The sequence below is a fragment of the Zalophus californianus genome, chromosome 7, assembly GCF_009762305.2.
Source record: "Zalophus californianus isolate mZalCal1 chromosome 7, mZalCal1.pri.v2, whole genome shotgun sequence".
NCBI lineage: Eukaryota > Metazoa > Chordata > Mammalia > Carnivora > Otariidae > Zalophus > Zalophus californianus.
The window spans coordinates 78,196,901-78,220,331 of record NC_045601.1 but is presented as its reverse complement, the minus strand read 5'-3'; the positions used below and the strand labels follow the sequence as shown (position 1 = coordinate 78,220,331).

Below are 23,431 nucleotides of genomic sequence, written 5' to 3'. Positions count from 1 at the left end.
TCTGATACACTGTTGGTGGGAATGGAAACTGGTGCAGCTACTCTGGAAAACAGTATGGAGGTTCCTTAAAAAGTTAAAAATAGAATTACCCTACAACATAGCAACTGCACTACTAGGTATTTATCCAAAGGATACAAAAATAGTGATTCAAAGGGGCACATGCACCGCAATGTTTATAGCAGCAATCGCTACAATAGCCAAAATATGGAAAGAGCCCAGATGTCCACTGACAGATGAATGGATAAAGAGGATGTGGTATATATATACATATACATACACACACACACAAACACATACACACAATGGAATATTTCTCAGCCATCCAAAGGAATGAAATCTTGCCATTTGCAACAATGTGGATGGAACTAGAGGATATTATGCTAAGCGAAATAAGTCAGTCAGGGAAGGACAAATACCATATGTTTTCACTCATGTGTAATTTAAAAACAAAACAGATAAACACAGAGGAAGGGAAGGAAAAATAAAATAAGATAAAAACAGAGAGGGAGGCAAACCATAAAAGACTCTTAACTATGGGAAACAAACAGGGTTGCTGGAGGGGAGCTGCATGGGGGCAAGGGGTAACTGGGTAAGGGGCATTAAGGAGGGCACTTGATGTAATGAGCACTGGGTGTTATATGCAACTGATGAATCACTAAATTCTACCCCTGAAACTAATAATATGTTAACTAAATTGAATTTAAATAAAAAATTTTTTAAAAAAGAATAATCCTCTTAAAGTTTAGTAAACTAAACAGGCTAGAATGTAGGATATTTCAAAATATCCAGCCAGATGAGCATAAGAAAAAAGAATGAAAAGGAGTGAAAAAAGCCTATGAGAGTTATGGGACACAATGAAAAGAAACAATATTCACATAATAGGAATCCCAAGAAGAGAAAGAGAGAGGGACAGAAAGTATATTTAAAGGGATAATAGCTGAAAACTTCCCAACCCTGGGGATAGACATAGACCTCTAGATTCAAGAAGCCCAAAGGACCACAAATAAGTTGAACCCAAATAAGGCTACATCAAGACATGTTATAATGAAATTATAAAGTCAAAAGACAAAATTTTAAAAACATCAAGAGAAAAGAGAGAAGTTACACACATGGGAACCCCCATAAGACAATCAGTGGATTTTTCAACAGAAACTTTTCAGGACAGAAGAGAATGGATGACAGGTTCAAAATATTTTTTAAATTTATTTGTTAATTTGAGAGAGAGAGAGAGAGAGTACGAGTGCATGACCAGAGGGGCAGAGGGAGGGGGAGAGAGAATCCCAAGCAGACTCCATGCTAAGTGTGGAGCCCCACATGGGGCTTGATCTCATGTCCCTGAGATCACAACCTGAGCCAAAACCAAGAGTAGGACACTAAACTGACTGCGCCACCCAGGTGCCCGGACATATTCAAAATATTGAAAGAAAAAAACTGTCAACCAAGAATGCTACCTGGCAAAGCTTTCCTTCAGAAATAGAGGGATAAGGACTCTGCCCAACAAACAAAAACTGAGGGAATTCATCATCACTAAACCTGCCTTACAAGAAATGCTGAAGGAAGTTCTTTGAATGGAAATAAAAGAACACTAATTAATATCCTAAAAACATAAGAAGGCAGAGTAAAACTCACTGATAATTGTAAATATAGAGTAACAGTTTGATCCTGTAATATGGTAATTTTGATGCATAATTCAATTGCAGCTCTAGATTAAAAGTTTTTAAAAACAGTAAAAATAACCATAACTACAATAATCTTATTAGTTACACAATATTTAAAAAATATGTAAGTTGTAACATAACCTAAAATGTGAGGGAAAGGAGAAGTAAAAGTGTAAAGCATAAGAATTCTAATGAAGTAAACTTGTTATTAGTTTAAAATAGTGTTACCGTTTAAAGATATTTGATGTATAAATACTATAAGTAACCACAAGGGAAAAATCAAAGCCAGAAAAGGATACTACCAGGAAAAAAAAAACACAGACAATATCCTGGTGAAAACAGATGCAAAAATTCTCAATAAAATACTAGCAAACCAAATTTAGCAGCATATTAAGGAATCATTTACCATGACCAAATGGGATTTATACCTGGGATGCAAGCAAGGATAGTTCAACATACAGAAATCAACAATGTGATACATCACATTAATAAAATGAAAGAAGAAAATCATATAATCATCTTAATAGATACAGAAAAAGCACCTGTAAAATTCAACATCTGTTCATAATAAAAACTCTTAACAAATTAGATATAGAAGGAACATACCTCAACATTATAAAGGCCATATATAATTCCATAGCTAATACCATACTCAATAGTGAAAGGATGAAAGCTTTAGCTTTTCCTCTAAGATCTGGAACAAGACAAGAGTGACTACTCTCACCACTCCTATTTAATAGAAGTTCTACCTAGAGCAATCAGGTTAAAAAAAAAAAAAAGGAAATAAAAGGCATCAGAATTGGAGAGGAAAAAGCAAAATTTTCTCTATTTGAGATGACATGATTTTATATAGAGAAAATAAACCTAAATACTCAACCAAAAAACTGTTAGAATGAATAAACAAATTCATCAAGGTTGTAGGATACAAAATTAATCCACAAAAAACAGGAAATTTCTCTACACTAACAATGAATTATCTGAAAAAGAAAGAAAACAATCCCATTTACAATTAACACCAACACAATAAAATACTTAGGAACAACCTAAATCAAGGAGGTGAAAGATCGCTACTCAGAAAAATACATTGTCAAAAGATATCAAAGAGAGCACAAATAAGTGGAAAAAGGTAACCTGTGTTCCTACAGGGGAAGAATTAATAATATTGTTCGAATGTCCATATCACGCAAAGCAATCTATAGATTCAATGCAATCACTATCAAATTTCAATGGCATTTGTTAAAGGAGTAGAAAAAATCCTAAAATTTACATTGAACCACAAAGACACTGAAAAGCCAAAGCACTCCTGAGAAAGAGAACAAAGCAGGAGGCATCACACTTCCTTATTTCAAGGTATACTATAAAAAGCTATAGTAATCAAAATAGTATGGTACTGGAATAAAAACAAAGAGATCAGTGGAGCAGAAATGAGAACCCAGAAATAAATCCAAGTATATATGGTCAGTTACTATTTGACAGGGGAGCCAAAAATACCTAGTGGAGAAAAGCAGTCTTTTCAATAAATGGTGCTGGGAAAACTGGATATTCACATGTAAAAGAAGAAAACTAGACCCCTGTATCTTACACCATTCTCAAAAATTAACAAAATGGATTAAAGACTTAAGCATAAGACCTAAAATGATGAAACTCGGAGAAGAAAACAGGAAAAAAACTCCTTGACATGGGTCTTGGTGATGATTTTTTGGTTAGGACACAAAAGCACAAGTAACAATATAAAAAATAAACAAGTGAGAAAACATCAAATTAAAAAGCTTCTGCACAGCAAAAGAAACCATCGACAAATTAAAAAGACAACCTACTGAACAGGAAAAAATATTTGCAAGCCATATATCAGATAAGGTGTTAATATCCAAAATATATTTAAAAAATCCTACAACTCAATAGCAAAAAAAAAAAAAAATCCAATTAAAAATGGCCAAAACACCTGAACATTTTCCAAAGAAGGTATATGAAGGCCCACGAGAAAGATGCTCAACATCACCAGTCATTAGGGAAATGCAAATCAAAACCACAATGAGATATTATCTCATGCCTATTAGAACGGCCATCATTAAGGGCGCCTGGGTGGCTCAGTCAGTTAAGCGGCTGCCTTCGGCTCAGGTCATGATCCCAGGGTCCTGGGATCTCCCTCTCCCTCTGTCTGCCGCTCTGCCTACTTGTGCTCTCTATCTCTGTTAAATAAATAAATAAAAATCTTAAAAAAAGAACGGCCATCATCAAAAAGACAAGAGATAACAAAAGCTGGTAAGGATGTGACTATAAAAGGGAACTCTTACACATGACTGATGAGACTGTATGCTGGTATAGCCGCTATGGAAAACAGTATGGAGGATCCTCAAACACCTAAAATTACAATGACGCTATGATCTAGCAATTCCACTTTTGAGAATATATCCAAAGGAAACAAAACCACTAGCTCTAAAAAATATCTGCATCTTCATGTTCATAGCAGCATTATTTATAATAGCCAAGACATGAAAACATCCTAAGTGTCCATCAATAGAGGAATGGATAAAGCTGTTGTGATGTATACATACATATACAATGGAGTATTATTCAGCTACAAAAAAAAAAAAAAGAGAAAATCCTTCAATTTGGGACAGGATGAATGGACCTTGAAGGCATTATGCTAAGTAAAATAAGTCACAAAGGGACAATTACTCTATGTTCTCACTTACATGTGGAATATTTAATTTAAAAAAAAAATCCTAGGAAAAGAGGATTACACTTGTGGTTACCAGGAGGGAAATGGTGGGGAGGGGGAATTGGAGAAAGATAGTCAAAAGGTATAAACTTCCAGTTATAAGATAAATAAGTACTAGATATGTAATATATAACATGGTGACCACAGTTGGCATGCTGTATGATATGTATCAAAGTTGTTAAAAGAGTGAATCCTAAGGAGGAGGAGCAAGATGGCAGAGGAGTAGGAGACCTAAATTTCGTCTGGTCCCAGGAATTCAGTTAGATAGGTATCAAACCATTCTGAACACCTACAAAGTCAACAGGAGATCGAAGAAAAGAATAGCAGCAACTCTTTGAACAGAAAAGCAACCCTTTCTGGAGGTAGGACATGCGGAAAAGTGAATCTGAGGTGCTATTTGGGAAGACAGACCGCCAGGGGAGGGAGCCGGCTACCAGCAAGTGATAGAGCAGCGGAGCACAAAACTGGAACTTGTAGAATTCTGCTCCGCTGAGGGACGTCGCTCCAGTGGCTAATCCGGGGGTGGAACTCTCGCTGGGACAGTGTGGTCTCAGGACCCTCCGGGTTACAGAAAGACAGGGGGTGCCTGAGTGCGACAGAGTTCCCAGGTATAACAGGGAAGCTGGCTGCATAGAGGGAGCAGAGGAGTGGGCTCTTAGGCTGGGATTGCCATAAACTGTGATCCCCGGCACAGTCAGGCCACTATTATTCGAGCAGGGACTCCCCTTCTTTCCTCGGAAGGAATGGCCTGGAAGCACACCACAGGAATCTTATGGGTTTGGAGACTCCAAACGGGGTCGTGTGCCAGAGGTAGAAACGCTGGGCCACAGGCCAGGTGAGCACAGAGTACCCCCAGAGACCAGGGAGACAGGAGTGATTGACTGCTGTTTTCCAGCGGCTCACTGAGGAGTGGGGCCCTAAGGTCTGGTTACTCCAGCGCGGAGATTGGGAGGCCACCATTTTCACTCTCATCCTCCTAAGCTGTATGGAAAGCCTTCAGGAAACAAAAGCTACCGAGAGCAAACCCTAGCAGATTATTTAGCCTGGCCCCTGGCAAGGGCGGGGCAATTCTTCCTGGGGCAAAGACATTTGAGAATCACTACAACAGGCCCCGCCCCCAGAATATCAGCAAGAACAGCCAGCCAAGACCAAGTCTACAGATCAATGAAAATGGCAGAACTCCAGCTCTAGGGGAATACAGCACATAGAATTCATGGCTTTTTTCCCCCATGATTAGTCTTTCAAAGTTAATTTTTTTAATTTTTTTTTCTTTTTCTATTTTTTTGAAATTTTTTCCCTTTTTCAACCAGCGTCTTATCAATCCCCTTTTTTAAAATCTTTTTTATTTTTCATTTTTAGAGTCATATTCTATCCCTTCACTGTAGTTAACCTTATTTTTTGTATATATATGTTGTTCTCTCTTTAAAATGTTGGGATACAGTTTCTTCTAACAGATGAAAATATACCCTAAATCTCTAGTGTATGGCTTTGTTCTAGTCTCCTGCCTGATCACATTCTCTCCCTTTTTTGTTGTTTTTTTTTTTAATTTTCTCTTCTTTCTTTCTCCAACCAACTTCTTATCAATTCCCTTTATTAAATCTTTTATAATTTTCATCTTTACAGTCATATTCCATCCCTTCATTGTATTTACCCTTATATTTGTACATACATAAGTTTTTCTTTCTTTAAAACTCTGGGAGGCAGTGTCTTCTAACAGACCAAAATATGGCCAAAATCTAGTGTGTGGCACTGATCTATTGACTAGCCTGATCATATCTGATCATATTCTTTTTTTTCTTTCTTTCTTTCCCTTTCTTTTTCCCCCTGGTTTCGGGTCCCTTCTGATTTCCTTAGTGTATATTTTTCTGGGGTCGTTGTTATCCTGTTAGCATTCTGTTCTCTCATTTATCTATTCTCCTCTGGACAAAATGACAAGATGGAAAAACTCACCTCAAAAAAAAAAAAAAAGAACAAGAGACAGTACCAACTGCCAGGGACCTAATCAATACAGACATTAGTAAGATGTCGGAACTAGAGTTCAGAATAACGATTATAAACATACTAGCTGGGCTTGAAAAAAGCATGGAAGCTACTAGAGAATCCCTTTCTGGAGAAATAAAAGAACTAAAATCTAACCAAGTCAAAATCAGAAAGGCTATTCATGAGGTGCAATCAAAAATGGAGGCTCTAACTGCTAGGATAAATGAGGCAGAAAAGAGAATTAGTGATATAAAAGACCAAATGATGGAGAATAAAGAAGCTGAGAAAAAGAGAGATAAACAACTACTGGATCATAAGGGCAGAATTCGAGAGATAAATGATACCATAAGACCAAACAACATTAGAATAATTGGGATCCCAGAAGAAGAAGAGAGAGAGGGGGAAGAAGGTATACTGGAGCAACTTACAGCAGAGAACTTCCCTAATTCAGGGAAGGAACCGGGCATCAAAATTCAGGAGGTACAGAGAACCCCCCTCAAAATCAATAAAAATAGGTCAACACCCCGACATCTAATAGTAAAACTGACAAGTCTCAGAGACAAAGAGAAAATTCTGAAAGCAGCTCAGGACAAGAGATCTGTAACCTACAATGGTAGAAATATTAGATGGACAGCAGACCTACCCATAGAGACCTGGCAGGCCTGAAAGGACTGGCATGATATATTCAGAGCACTAAATGAGAAAAATATGCAGCCAAGAATACTATATCCAGCTAGGCTGTCACTGAAAATAGAAGGAGAGATAAAAAGCTTCCAGGACAAACAAAAGAATTTGCAAACACCAAACCAGCCCTACAAGAAATACTGAAAGGGGTCCTCTAAGCAAAGAGAGAGCCTAAAAGTAACATAGACCAGAAAGGAACACAGACAATATACAGTAACGGTCACCTTACAGGCAATACAATGGCACTAAACTCATCTTTCAATAGTTACCCTGAATCTAAATCAGCTAAATGTAAATTGGGATCAAAAGACACAGGGTATCAGATTGGATAAAAAAAACAAGACGCATCGATACACTGCCTGCAAGAGACTCATTTTAGACCCAAAGATACCTCCAGATTGAAAATGAGGGGGTGGAAAACGATTTACCATGCTAATGGACATCAAAAAGCTGGGGTGGCAATCCTTATATCAGACAAATTAGATTTTAAACCAAAGACTATAATAAGAGATGAGGAAGGACACTATATCCTACTTAAAGGGCCTACCCAACAAGAAGATCTAACAACTGTAAATGTCTATGCCCCTAACATGGGAGCAGCCAATTATATAAGCCAATTAATAACAAAATCAAAGAAACGCATTGACAACAATACAATAATAGTAGGGGACTTTAACACATCCCCTCAACGAAATGGACAGATCATCTAAGCAAAAGATCAACAAGGAAATAAAGACTTTAAATGACACACTGGACCAAATGGACTTCACAGATATATTCAGAACATTCCATCCCAAAGCAACAGAATACACGTTCTTCTCTAGTGCCCATGGAACATGCTCCAGAAGAGATCATATCCTAGGTCACAAATCAGGTCTATGTTACCAAAAGATGGGGATCATTCCCTGCATATTTTCGGGTCACAATGCTTTGAATCTAGAATTCAATCACAAGAGGAAAGTCGGAAAGAACTCAAATACATGGGGGCTAGAGAAGACCCTACTAAAGAATGAATGGGTCAACCAGGAAATTAAAGAAGAATTAAAAAATTCATGGAAACCAATGAAAATGAAAACACAACTGTTCAAAATCTTTGGGATGCAGCACAGGCGGTCCTAAGAGGAAAGTATTTAGCAATACAAGCCTTTATGAAGAAACAAGAAAGGTCTCAAATACACAACCTAACCCAACACCTAAAGGAGCTGGAGAAAGAAGAGCAAATAAAGCCTAAACCCAGCAGGAGAAGAGAAATCATAAAGATCAGAGCAGAAAACAAAGAAATAGAAACCAAAAGAACAGCAGAACAGATCAACAAAACTAGGAGCTGGTTCTTTGAAAGAATAAGACTGATAAACCCCTGGCCAGACTTAACAAAAAAAGAAACGACCCAAATAAATAAAATCATGAATAAAAGAGGAGAGATCACAACCAACACCAAAGAAATAAATTATAAGAACATATTATGAGCAACTATATGCCAGCAGATTAGATAATTTGGAAGAAATGGATACATTCCTAGAGATATATAAACTATCAAAACTGAACCAGGAAGAAATAGAAAACCTGAACAGACCCATAATCAGTTAGGAAATTGAAACAGTAATCAAAAATCTCCCAACAAACAAGAGCCCAGGGCCAGATGGCTTCCCAGGGGAATTCTACCAAACATTTAAAGAAATAATACCTACTCTTCTGAAACTGTTCCAAAAAATAGAAATGAAAGGAAAACTTCCAAACTCATTTTATGAGGCCAGCATTACCTTGCTCCCAAAACCAGACAAAGACCCCATCAAAAAGGAGAATTACAGGCCAATATCCCCGATGAACATGGATGCAAAAATTCTCACCAAAATACGAGCCAATATCCAACAGTAAATTAAAAGGATTCTTCACCACGACCAAGTAGGATTCATTCCTGGGCTGCAAGGTTGGTTCAAAATCCACAAATCAATCAATGTGATACAATACATTAATAAAAGAAAGAATAAGAACCATATGATCCTCTCAATAGATGCAGAAAAAGCATTTGACAAAGTACAGCAGGCTTTCTTGATCAAAACTCTTCACAGTGTAGGGATAGAGGGTACATGCTTCAATATCATAAAAGCCATCTATGAAAAACCCACAGCGAATATCATTCTCAAAGGGGAAAAACTAAGAGCTTTTCCCCTAAAGTCAGGAACACGTCTGGGATGTCCACTATCACCACTGCTATTCAACATAGTACTAGAAGTCCCAGCCTCAGCAATCAGACAACAAAAAGAAACAAAAGGCATCTGAATCGGCAAAGAAGAAAGTCCAATTCTCACTCTTTGCAGATGGTATGATACTTTATGTGGAAAACCCAAGACTCCACCCCAAAACTGCTAGAACTCATACAGGAATTCAGTAAAGTGGCAGGATATAAAATCAATGCACAGAAATCAGTCGCATTTCTATACACCAACAAGACAGAAGAAAGAGACATTAAGGAGTCAATCCCATTTACAATTGCACCCAAAACCATAACACACCTAGGAATAAATCTAATCAAAGAGGCAAAAAATCTGTACTTAAAAACTACAGAATACTCATGAAAGAAAATGAGGCAGACACAAAGAAATGGAAAAACGTTCCATGCTCGTGGATTGGAAGAACAAATATTGTGAAAATGTCTATGCTACCTAGAGCAATCTACACATTCAATGCAATCCCCATCAAAATACCATCAAATTTTTTCACAGAGCTGGAACAAATAATCCTAAAATTTGTTTGGAACCAGAAAAGACCCCGAATAGCCAGAGGAATGTTGAAAAAGAAAAGCAAAGCTGGTGGCATCACAATTCTGGACTTCAAGCTCTATTACAAAGCTGTCATCAAGACAGTGTAGTACTGGCACAAAAACAGACACACAGATCAATGGAACAGAATAGAGAACCCAGGAATGGACCCTCAACTCTATGGTCAACTAATCTTCGACAAAGCAGGAAAGAATGTCCAATGGAAAAAAGACAGTCTCTTCAACAAATGGTGTTGGGAAAATTGGACAGCCACATACAGAAGAATGAAACTGGACCATTTCCTTACACCACACACAAAAATAGACTCAAAATGGATGAAAGACCTAAATGTGAGACAGGAATCCATCAAAATCCTAAAGGAGAACACAGGCAGCACGTCTTTGACCTCAGCCGCAGCAACTTCTTCCTAGAAACATCGCCAAAGGCAAGGGAAGCAAGGGTAAAAATGAACTATTGGGACTTCATCAAGATAAAAAGCTTTTGCACAGCAAAGGAAACAGTCACAAAACCAAAAGACAACCGACAGAATGGAGAAAATATTTGCAAATGACATATCAGATAAAGGGCTAATATCCAAAAATCTATAAAGAACTTATCAAACTCAACACCCAAAGAACAAATAATCCAATCAAGAAATGGGCAGAAGCGGGGCGCTTGGGTGGCTCAGTCCTTAAGCGTCTGCCTTTGGCTCAGGTCACGATCCCAGGGTCCTGGGACCAAGCCCCGCATCAGATTCCCTCCTCAGTGCGGAGCCTGCTTCTCCCTCTCCCACTCGCCTTGCTTGTGTTCCCTCTCTCACTGTGTCTCTCTGTCAAATAAAAAATAAATAAATAAATCTTAAAAAAAGAAATGGGCAGAAGACATGAACAGACATTTTTCCAAAGAAGACATCCAAATGGCCAACAGAAACATGAAAAAGTGCTCAACATCACTGGGCATCAGGGAAATCCAAATCAAAAACTCAATGAGATACCACCTCACACCAGCAGAATGGCTAAAATTAACAAGTCAGGAAACAACAGATGTTGGCGAGGATGCGGAGAAAGGGGAACCCTCCTACACTGCTGCCGGGAATGCAAGCTGGTGCAGCCACTCTGGAAAACCGTATGGAGGTTCCTCAAAAAGTTGAAAATAGAGCTACCCTACAACCCAGCAATTGCACTACTGGGTATTTACCCCAAAGATACAAATGTAGTGATCTGAAGGGGTACGTGCACCCCAGTGTTTATAGCAATGTCCGCAATAGCCAAACTATGGAAAGAGCCAAGATGTCCATCAACAGATGAGTGGATAAAAAAGATGTGGTGTATACATACAATGGAATATTATGCAGTCATCAAAAAAAAAAAAAAGAAATCTTGCCATTTGCAACAACGTGGATGGAAGTAGAGGATATTATGCTAAGTGAAATAAGTCAATCAGAGAAAGACAAGTATCATATGATCTCACTGATATGAGGAATTCTTAGTCTCAGAAACAAACTGAGGGTTCCTGGAATGGTGGGGGGTGGGAGGGATGGGGTGGCTGGGTGATGGACACTGGGGAGAGTATGTGCTGTGAATTGTGTAAGACTGATGAATCACAGGCCTGTACCTCTGAAACAAATAATACATTATATGTTAAAAAAAAAAAAAAAGAAATAAGAAAAAGACAGTAGGAAGGGAAAAATGAAGGGGGGAAATTGGAGGGGGAGATGAACCATGAGAGAGTATGGACTCTGAGAAATAAACTGAGGGGTTTAGAGGGGAGGGGGGTGGGGGGATGGGTTAGCCCGGTGATGGGTATTAAGGAGGGCACATATTGAATGGAGCACTGGGTGTTATTCGCAAACAATTCATCATGGAACACTACATCAAAAACTAATGATGTAATGTACGGTGACTAACAAAACATAATAAAATAAAATTATAAAAAAAAGATTAACTTAGTGTTGGATAAAGTAATAAAATTGGGTAAATGAATGAAGCACAAAAATAAAAGCTAAATTTCACACAAAATTAAACTCAACAAATATTTCAAAATCTGGGTTGATTACTGAGATTATGAAAGATATAATTAGACATAATAGGCCAAAGGCTTTAGGAAGTATGAAAAGGTAAGCTAGAAAGTAGAGAATTACCCTCAGGTGGGTTGCCAGGGCTCCTCCACTCAGAAGAGAACTAGTATATGGTGTGACAGCTGAAATGAGATTGATTTGAGAGAAGGAGGTTCATAATAACATATTAAATGTCAATTCCAATATAACTTCAAATACAACAGAAATGAAGTAGTTTAGATCTCCCAACCAAACTCTGAGGCTTATAATTAATTTACACTCCTAAAATTTGAGAGTAAACTTCTAAAACCAAGCTATTCCTTCATGTGCATAAAACATTTATAACCCCTTGTGAAAATAATTATTACAACAAAAACAAGCTTTGAAATTTGAAAATAAAAGTTCAAAGATAATTTTCTCATCCAGAAAGAACTGAGACTATTTATAATTGCTTTAAAGAAAATAAAATACTTAGGTATAATCTAACAAAACCTGTATGGATCTATATCCTGAGAATGACAAAATGATGATGGAAGAAATCAAAGATGACCTAAATAAGTGGAAGAATATACTGTGTTCGAGAGTAGGAAGGTTCAACACATCATTTCTCCACAAAATGATCCATGTTTAATGCATTTCCCATTAAAATCCCAGGAAGGTGTTTGTAGACAAAGACAAACTTATCCTAAAGTTTATATGGAAAGGCAGAGGACCCAGAATAGTTAAAATAGCTAAACTTTTAAAAATAAAGCATAACATGAGACAAATCACTCTACCTGATGTTAAGGCTTATTATGTTGCCTATAATTATATAATGTGTGGTATTAGCAGAGGGACAGACAGAAAGATCAATAGAACAGACTAAAGAATCCAGAAATAGACCCATAAAAACATGCCCAACTGATTTTTGACAAAGGTGCCAAATTCAATGGAAGAAGGTTACTGGAGTAACTTTGCAACAAATGGTTACTGGAGTAACTGGACACAACAGGTAATAAAAAAAAAAAAAAAGAACCTCAACCTAAACCTCACATCTTATACAAACATTAACTCAAAATGGACTTGAAAGTAAAACACAAAATCATAAGATCTTTGGATAAAAACACAGTAGAAAATCTCGGGGGCTACAGGCAAAGGGTGATAAAAATAGGCAAAGAATTCTTAGACTTTATACCAAAGCACAATCCATAAAAGAAAAATCTGATAAACTAGATTACATCAAAATTTAAAACTTTCCCTCTGAACGACCCTGTGAAGATGAAAAGACAAGCAACAGACTGAGAGAAAATATTTGCAAACCACACATCTGACAAAGGACTTGTAACTAGAATAAATAGGCAAAAAAAAAAAAAAAATTGACCAACATGAATAGAATCTACAGATGGCAAATAAGCACATGAAAAGATGTACATCATTAGCCATTAGGAATGATACAAGTTAAAACCATGAGATAGCACTAAACACCTATCAGAATGGCTACAATATAAGAGTGATAATAACATCAAAAGCTGGCAAGGATGCAGAGAAACTGGATCAATTATACATTGCTGTTAGAAATGTAAAATAGCACTGCCACTCTAAAAAGAGAACGACGTTTCTTACAAAACCAAAAATGCATTTATCATACAACCCATCAAGTGCACTTTCAGGCATATATCCCAGAAAAATGAAAATTTATGTTCACACAAAAAACTGTATAAGAATAATCACAGCAGCATCGTTAGTTAATAGCTAAAAACCGGAAACAATGGGATGTACCATAACACTCTCTGATACACCCATACCATGGAATACTACTCAGGAATAAAAAAGGAACACACTATTGATATATACCACTTGGATGGAGCTCATGGAAAAAAAAAATGAAATCTATTCATCTCAAAAGGTTAAATACTACATGATTCCACTTATATTAACATTCTTAAAATGACAAAATTACAGAAACAGTGAACAGATTAGTGGATGCCACAGGTTAGAGAGAAGGCAAGAAGGTAGCTGTGCCTTTAAAAGCTGGTAACACAGGATCCTCGTGATGGAATTGTTCTGCATCCTGACTCTGGTGGTGGTCACATAAATCTACACATGTGGTAAAATTGCAAAGAACTAAACACATACACACATGCAAACACGAATGCATGTAAAACTCGTGGAACCTGCTTAAGGTTGATGGATTGTATCACTGTATCCAAACCAATTTCCTGGTTGCAATATTATATTGCAGTTATGCATTATGTTACCACTGCAGAAACTGGATGAAGCATATATGGGATCTCTATATATAATTTTCATACAACTGCATATCAATCTATAATTAACTCAAAATAAAAAGTTAAAAACTTTTTTACCTCCAGTAAGAAAAGAATTGAGGACACTATACAGTTAACTATTTCAAAGACATCACTACAGATGACTGATTTTCATGCTCCCAAGTGGGCAGTTACATAATTAACCTCCATCCTACTATTCAGAATCCAAAGACTTGTTTTTCTTCTCTTCCTTCTTTCTCCTCTTTCCCCCAACACTCCATAAACCTCCTTGATAACTGGCTATAAGAGAGAACCATAGCATATGTGTGTGTGTCTACATTGCGACACCGTGTTCTCTCTAGTTTTATACATACACAGGTGTTTTTTGTTTGTTTATCATTATTAGCATTCTGTGCTCTTGGTTCCCAATTTTAAAATTCATGATACAGCACATTTTATACTCCTCTTTAAAAATAATTAAAATGTTTATCGTTTTTTGTGACAATAATTGCTTTCAGACTCTGCCCCCACCCCACCTCAAGTTAAGTGGCCCTTAAAAAAAAAAGTTTCTACATCTTTGCTCTACAGTTTGGGTTGATCACTGGTGAAGCCTACACAACAGGGTAACTTCTGTGCACTGAAACAGAAGATAACAATTGCTAATTGTATAGAATAAGTTAGGTACTTTTTCTAATCACTGATGTACACCGTGTTAGTAAGCCATTGCCCCTGGGCTTAGCATTGGCATACCAAACATGGTATACTATACAAAGAAGCACTATAACATACCATGTATTAAAAACACGTAATTAATACATTGCAGAAAGTTAATTTATTTGTAGTTCTGACTTGCACTTGTTCAGAAAGCTCTACTAGCAGGCATTATTCCTGTACTTTTTCCCTAGCTTTGCTTTCCAAACTACTCATCAATTTTCATAAGCCCTAACTCAGGGCTTCTGTTTGATATACATATATACACACACTTATATTCACATATACATTGTATACATATTTAGTTCTATGCAATTTTATCACATGTACGCGATACACACACACGTACAAGGTAGCATCTAATACAAATTCTTTGTGTTTAATAGTCATGGGGTAGTACTCTTTTTTCAACTTCTTTCAAGAATAATATCTTTTTAAAAGCTTTGCTATATTCTCAGACTAGTTAACAACATTCTTCCACCTACCTCTCATATTAGTTTCTATCTGGGGGAATAAGGGAAAGCCCTGCCCCCAAAAATGTCTTTTACAAATGTTCTAAGAAATAAAAACAAAGTATTTTTCATGTGGCATTTCTTACACAATGGCCCCAAATGTCAGTTTTATACACTACAGCTATTAGTGTATCATTTTCAATTTTAGAGAAACAATCAAATAATCAAATAATGTATTTCTCCAAAATGACTAAGATTCATGGAATTAAACACCCATTCATTAACAGGTGGCCCATTAACGTGTAAATTTTTTGTATCTTGCTCTTAAATATACAATCTTAATTTTTTCCTAATCTCTTAGAAAGATAATTTTAAAAATATTTTAAAAAATAGTTTTCATTTCCAACCCTATGCTGAACTGCAATAAGCAGTCTTAATAAAGCACATTAAATACCCAATGAAAAACAACACAAAACAGCACAATTAGAAGCTGTATAAGTTTTACCTTAATTCTTCTCTCGGTGTCATCTAATTTTAACTCTGCTGAAACTAGTTTCTTTGCCAAATCATCTCGCTCAGGTAGGTGTCTAGCTTCAGAGATCTTTTTCAGTTTCTGTAAGGAAAATTTTGTCCTAAATAGTTCACCTTCTGTATCTTTTACCCTTTTCTCAGTTGCCCGTTCTTTTTCTTGAGATTTTCTTAAGCGTTCTTTGAGTGCTGTAATCTCATTGTTATGACGAGCAATAAGTTGTGAGATTTCATTTTCTGTATCTTCAAACTTATTCAGGGCTTTCTCCTGTCTGTATTGAAGCCTTTTCAAAGCCTTATTTTCTTTTAGCAGCTCAGCTAACTTGACCTGGAGTTCAGTTACTTCATTCTGCAATTCATTGATTTTTAGCAGTCTTGCAGAAAGAACCCGTTTTGTTACAAGATCAGTATCTTTCCGAAGTGGCTCCCTATTGAGGCTCTGGGAGCGAAATCCCACTCGGACTCCCCTTCTGTTTGGTGGACCCTTAGGGCTTGGCTTCCTAGGGGCTAAAAAAGAAACAGTAATAATGTAAAGTGAAAGCTGTACCAATGTAGTATTATTTATTCATTCTAACACAAATGGATCTATAACATTCTTTATTTTGTTCCTTGAAAAATGATCTTACAATATTTAAGTATCAAGTTTTATTTAGACTCTTAATATACTGTTTTCATTAAGAAAGGTTCAGAATCCTTTTTAAGAAAGGTCAAGAATATTCTGACTTATCAAAATGTTATCCCAATGGCTTACAGGAAATTATTTTACATTGCTTTAAAAAATGACAGCATCAGACTATGGACTCTGAGAAACAAACTGAGGGTTCTAGAGGGGAGGGGGCTGGGGGGATGGGTTAGCCTGGTGATGGGTATTGAGGAGGGCACGTTCTGCATGGAGCACTAGGTGTTATATGCAAACAATGAATCATGGAACACTACATCAAAAACTAATGATGTAATGTATGGTGATTAACATAACATAATGAAAAAAAAATGGCAGCATCAAGCTTTACCATTTTTAACTTTATACGTAAGATGGCAAGCCAGAATTCGAACACAAGCATCATCAGCATCAGCATGGGATTTAATAAACACTGGACAAAATACTGTGATACTCAAGTAATTTATGCCAAGATATTTGGGATTATAATTTGGAATGTGGAAATGTATGTTTTCTCTAATTAGAACTCTTTTTCTTTATTTGGGGAAACAAGACAACACACTGTATGACAAGAAGACTTGGGTTTGGGACTTTGATTTACCACTTAATAACTCCTTGGGCAATTTTGCTAAACCTTTCCAGGTCTATTTTCCCCACCCGTAGAATGAGGATAATACCACCTACATAACTAGGTTGCTGTGAGGATTAAACAAAGAATGCATGTAAAAAAGGAATTCTCCACAAATATTCTCTGTCAGTAATAACTTAATCCCATTTATCAGTGATTGAAAATGACACTTTTAGCAGTACAGATGTGATTTTAAATGCTTGCTCAGGGGCTTTCTTTTGTGTGAGGTTCAAATCAAAAACATTTGACATAATTTGAGAACAAGATAAAAACAAAACCTACACCCTAAAAAATATAGGCATATGAAATCTTTAAACTGTACATATTAAATAACATTTCACAAAAATTTGAAATGTCATTATTTTTACTACAAGTTCATTAAACTTAGACCCCAACATACAAAGCACCTGCCCTTTAAAAAGACATATGGAAGTCTGCCTCAGTTGAGAATAATGAACTTTAATCTCCAAGGTGACTGCATTTTTTCCAAGAAGGAAATGCATTCCAGAGGGGGGGAAAAAAAAAAAAGAAAAACTAGAAAACTCAACCTTTCCCTACCCTCTCTCCAGCCATGGATACCTTGATTCCATTATGTAAACAAGTGAAGAGTAACAAGTAATATTTACAATTTACATTACAAAGTTTCATTTAAAAAAATGAAAGATTCTAAAGAATGTGTTTTGAATGTGTACTGATTTGGGATTTCAGTTCTATAATTGTTTGAATACACAAAAGGACGTGGTAATAATAAGAAATGGGGGGAAAGCCTGTAACTCTGAACTACACTTTCCAATATAATAGTAGTCACTAGCCACATGTGGCTTGAGAGATTTGAAATGTGGATAGTCCAAACTGAGATATGCCATAACTGAATTTCAAACACTTAGTTCAAAAAAAGATGCATAATGTTTCAAATACAGTGCTTTTAACTACATTTTAAAATGATATTTTGGATATTTTGGATTAAATAAAATATACTATTAAAATTAATTATATCTGTTTTTCTTTTTTAATGTGGTTATCAGACAATATAAAATTACATGTGTGGCTTGTGTTTGTGACTCGCATTATATTTCCCCTGGACAGCACTGCTCCAATTTTATTTATTTATTTTTTAAGAGTAAGCTTTTTTTTTTTAAGATTTTATTTATTTATTTGACAGAGAGAGACACAGCGAGAGAGGGAACACAAAGCAGGGAGAGTGGGAGAGGGAGAAGCATGCTTCCCGCCAAGCAAGGAGCCCGATGCAAGGGCTCGATCCTAGGACCCTGGGATCATGACCTGAGCCGAAGGCAGACGCTTAACGACTGAGCCACCCAGGCACCCCAGCACTGCTCCAATTTTAAATTGGGGCATCCATCATTTCAATTTTCTTTCCTTCCCAACACACTGAGTTAACAGTTTTGGTATCCATATACTTTCACGAAATATGTATGTACTCAATTCTTGGAATGACAGAAACTTTATACATATATTCTATTAGCATGACTACAAACTGATCATAAAAAGTATACTTAACCTGAACTCAAAAATATTTTCTAGCTGCCATTTACTTTTTTTTCATTTTTAAAACTATCAAGATGAATTACAGTGCTAGTAAGAGAAAAGATGATTGACTGTCATGTGTATCACTCTTCATTTACCCCTTGTTAAGTCACTATGAAAAAGAGCGTGAGAAAATATTGTTTTTTCTTCCTTCAGGTGATAAAACTAAAATATGACTCCTTTAAGAAACACATAGTAAAGATGAATTATCCAACTATAAAAGACTTAAGATGTTTATACTATTGATAAAACATGAAATATAATAAATATATAACATGTAATATATAAACATGTATAACTTAAACTATTAAATTTTATTATGAATATAACTTTTGATAAAGCAACAATTTTATTTTAAAAAATAATTAGATATGCTGAAAATTAAAAAGAGGAAGAATGTTATCAAACATGCAAATCCACAAATTCAAGTGTTTAAGATGCTATTTTAATCACATTTGTTCTTTCCTTAGTTGACTGTACACTGCCAGCTTAAAAAGAAACTAATTCAGTGTTTAAGGAAACACTAAAGTGTTTAACTGTAATTTGTGTGGTCCTATTGATTGATCTAAGGTAGACAAATTATCACAGACTTTAATTCAGAAGACAAAACAAAGGAGAAAATAGTACAAGTCAGATTGAAGATAATAACTGAAATTTTCTGCATCACGTTAGAACTGTTTCTCAAAGCTTTTTCTCAATTATCTTCTTAGATAAGGTTAAGAATTTCTGACTCCTTGGGGCGCCTGGGTGGCTCAGTCGTTAAGCGGCTGCCTTCGGCTTAGGTCATGATCCCAGGGTCCTGGGATCAAGCCCCCGCATCGGGCTCCCTGCTCGGCGGGAAGCCTGCTTCTCCCTCTCCCACTCCCCCTGCTTGTGTTCCCTCTCTCACAGTGTGTCTCTCTGTCAAATAAATAAATAAATAAAATCTTAAAAAAAAAAAAAGAATTTCTGACTCCTTAATTAGGTGGGCTCCTAAATTTCTTCTGGGGGAGTAGTGAAAAATTAAAGTATTCCTACCAATAACGACTGAGCCACCCAGGGTGGCTTATATTCCCCAAATATGTAAGTTATTTCTTAGGAATAAATAGGCATTTTCTAAGGTTCAACCCTATAGTCTATCTGTTCTTCTGGGGGAGTAGTGAAAAATTAAAGTATTCCTACCAATAACGACTGAGCCACCCAGGGTGGCTTATATTCCCCAAATATGTAAGTTATTTCTTAGGAATAAATAGGCATTTTCTAAGGTGCAACCCTATAGTCTATCTGTTCTTAATTAGATAGCAAAAGTTTAATATCAGATCATGCATTCAAACACAAAATCAAAACAAGAGGCTCACACTGAGACAGATTTGGAGGAAAAGAACAAAAACCTGCAGCACTGTACAGGCAAAAGAAAGAAAGAAAAAGAAAAAACACCTAACTGTTGTAAGAATAACATTCCTAGGAAGTTAGATCAGGGTCCACAAGAGGGATGCTTTCAAAAGTAACATATTCTTTCCAGAATATTTTTTTAAAGCAAATACTACTTTTCAAAGTAAAAATTTATAAAGGCACATTTAATTATACCCCTGCTTAAATCTGTTCAATAGCTAACTATTTCCCCGCAGAAACAGACAGCCAATATATTATAGGTTTCAAGGTGTTTCATGACCTGACTGACCTGTTTTCCTTTTCGACTTCCAATTTTACCCCTCCCTGTGCCTTACAATCTAAACTCTATATAATCCTTCTAAGCTAGTGTTGTTATAACTGTGCTGTATTCATTAATGTATACTGTAATTACCTCATTTACCTTAGCTTAATTTTCTATGGTGTATTTTTCTATGGTTGTCCTTAGATACTTTGTTACTAAGTACAACTGGGGGTTTCTGACCAGAAATTCATTAAGATGAAGAAGAGATTTCTAGAACAATACCTTGTCAAATTATGTATTAACATGTATTTCCAAACTAGGAACATTTTAATAAGACAAATTATTTCTAATGATTAATCCTGTTTCCATTATAACACAGTTTTACAGAAAACAGAGTGGTAGTCCCAAGTCCCAAACTCCATTTCTAGATTTAATTCAAACTTTTGCAGTAAGCACTGTGTAGCCTAGAGGAAGTAATTTTACTCTCTATATAAAAATGTCCCTTAACTACTTTATAGCAATGTCATTTGCTGCTTTTTAGAGGTGAAGATTAAAAAAGGTATAAACATTTTGTGATTTTTTTTTTTTTTTTTTTTTTTTTGCCTTCACAGTACCTCAGCAACACCAAGACAAACATTTATTTAGGGAGAACAAAATGAGAAGGCTTATTAATGGTTCCTTCTTCTGTATATAGTATTATTTTGATTATAACAAAGGATAATACACAGCACCATAGGCAACAACTATATATAACACTATATATACAACTATATATATATATATACAATTATATATACAAAAATACATCTTATTCAAAATGTAGATCAGCCCATTTCCATGCATATATCCATACATACATAATAACAGAAGTTTCATTCATACAACTTTCCTAAAAACTCAAAATGAGTCTTCTAGGTCCACCGGACTCTTAAAGAATGCTTACCTTGATGATGCACTTGGCTATCTGAAATTTGTCTTTTAGGATTTTTTCCCTTAATACCCGTAGGTGAAGAACTGACCAGCGATGACCGGCCAGAAGACTGTGGGGTAGATCCAAAATCAGATGAACAATAAGAGTAATGGTATTTGCCTGTCTTACTTTCTTGATCATTATCTGGACTTCTTTCTCTTTCCCCCATGGTTTTGAAAAATAGTCTCTATTCACATAATTTCACAGATTCCTTTTTCCAAAAAACTCCATGACAAGCCTGAAGAGCAATGTTTAGAGTCTTCAGATCCTGGTGATAATATTCATGTCTGCACTTTGTTTCTCTAGGTATCTGTAGTAGAGATTAACACATTAGCAACCAGAAGATACACTTTTTGCCCCTACAATTAAGGAAGGGGAAAGGAAACTCATTAAATCTCGTGAAATACGTTTTACGGTTAATTACAATGAAAGATACTAAAAGCAAATAATATACTGTTTATAATTTTTAAAATTCACCTATATTTTCACACATTGTTATTTATACTATTTGGAGAATAGATAGAATGTTGTAGGCTGGACAGAGAACATGTAAAATGCCTGACATATAATTGTTTTTGAATAAAAATTAACTGAATTTGACTCCCCTGAATCTTAAGATTTATAATAAAGACAAATGCTGATTTTTGACAGACGTATAATGACCAAATCACCATTTTTTTCTTTTCTGGGGAGGCAGGTGGTGGTTAAGGCAAGCCTGCCTACAGGAACAACAACAAAAAAAACCTAACTACATAAAAGTGTAAAACTAAAGTATGTAAAAAATTAATCAAATTAAAACACCTGAAGAAAGACATTTGCAACATGACAGAAAAATGGTTACCATCCTTAACATATATAACTCATACCACCCCATAAGAAAAATATGAGGTCAAACGTTAAATGAGAAAATACATGTTAAGACCCACAGCGGGCAATACAAATGATATGCACATAAAAATATTCAACTTCAGATACCATTTTTAAACTTACCAATTATCAACGATTTTTCAAAACAACACTCAATGCTGCTAAAATGCCTATCAAGAAAAGATCCACAGGATTTTTGTAAAAAAAGTTGGCAAGATGTATTAAAACTTTAATTGCACTTTTAACCTTTGATCCGATAATTCCATTCCTAAATAACAAGAAAATAATCCTAAAAACAGAAGAAAAGTTATATACAAATGTTTATGCAGTACAATTTTTTGAAAGATTTATTTACTTGAGAAAGAGACAGAGAGCATGCAACCAACTGTGACACCCAGGTTCCCCTACGGTACAATTTTTTTTTAAAAACAGAAGCAATGTAAGTGTCAAACAATTGCAAAATAATTAAGAATGCTGTAAAAATCAATACAGCATAATATCATGCTGTTGTTAGAAATACTTACAAAAAGTCTGTGTTACCAGAGGAAATGTTTATAGTACTATGGTAAAGACAAAATTCAAACTAGTGAATACAATATGACCTCAACTATACATATCGATTGAAAATACTGAGTATTCTCCCCTCAGAAATTGAAAAAAATTGTAAAGTACGAGATACATATACACCAAAATGGTATCTGGGCAACATGAATTTTAGATGATTTTCTTCTCTGTATATTTTTATTTTCCAATAAAATAAAATTGGATTACCTTTTGCATTGGAATAATTGTTTTTAATATTCAGAAAAAAAAAAAATCCCATTGATGAAATTAGTATTTCAAGTATAGTGGTTCTAGTACTATATGGAAAAAGACCTATGTACAAGGCAGCACTACTACTGTTCACTACAGCAGTATTACAGTGGTAGACAGGACTAAAACAATCAGAAGGACCATTAGTAAGGAACTGGCGACATACAACCACATAATGAAGTACAGTTATTATGAAGCTACTAAAGGAATGAGCACTACCTCTGTGTTTTTTCTGCAGTCTGGAGTGATCTCCACAATATACTAAGAAAAGAAATATGGACAAAACATGTATAGTACATTACCATTATCAAAAAGAGAAGATTACAAGTTTGTATACATAATGCTTCATATTTTTAAAAAGTAAAAGGATAAACTAAACACTTACTGGGAAAAAAAAGGGTTCTGTAAGGCAAGGCTGTCCAATACAACTTTCAGCAAGAATGGAAATGTTTTATAATCTGTGCTGTCTGGTATGGTAGCTGACCACACATGGCTACTGAGCACCTGAAATATGGCAAATG

General features: G+C 35.7%; 1 protein-coding gene across 2 annotated transcripts in view; it reads right to left on the bottom strand.

Moving 5' to 3' along the window:
- Window positions 1-23,157, bottom strand: part of LCA5 (lebercilin LCA5) — a 53,013-nt gene extending 29,856 nt beyond the window's left edge. The window contains exons 1-4 of one of the 2 annotated variants that reach the window (XM_027604182.2): window positions 23,130-23,157; window positions 22,221-22,386; window positions 21,204-21,540; window positions 15,774-16,303 (exon numbers count right to left, since the gene is read on the bottom strand). In XM_027604182.2, the coding sequence (XP_027459983.1) occupies window positions 15,774-16,303; window positions 21,204-21,399 (726 nt within the window). In that variant the 5' untranslated portion in view covers window positions 21,400-21,540; window positions 22,221-22,386; window positions 23,130-23,157. Of the gene's footprint in view, window positions 1-15,773; window positions 16,304-21,203; window positions 21,541-22,220; window positions 22,420-23,129 lie in introns of those variants that run through there. The other variant, XM_027604183.2, reaches the window with a different exon arrangement.
- Window positions 23,158-23,431: the final 274 nt, after the last annotated feature.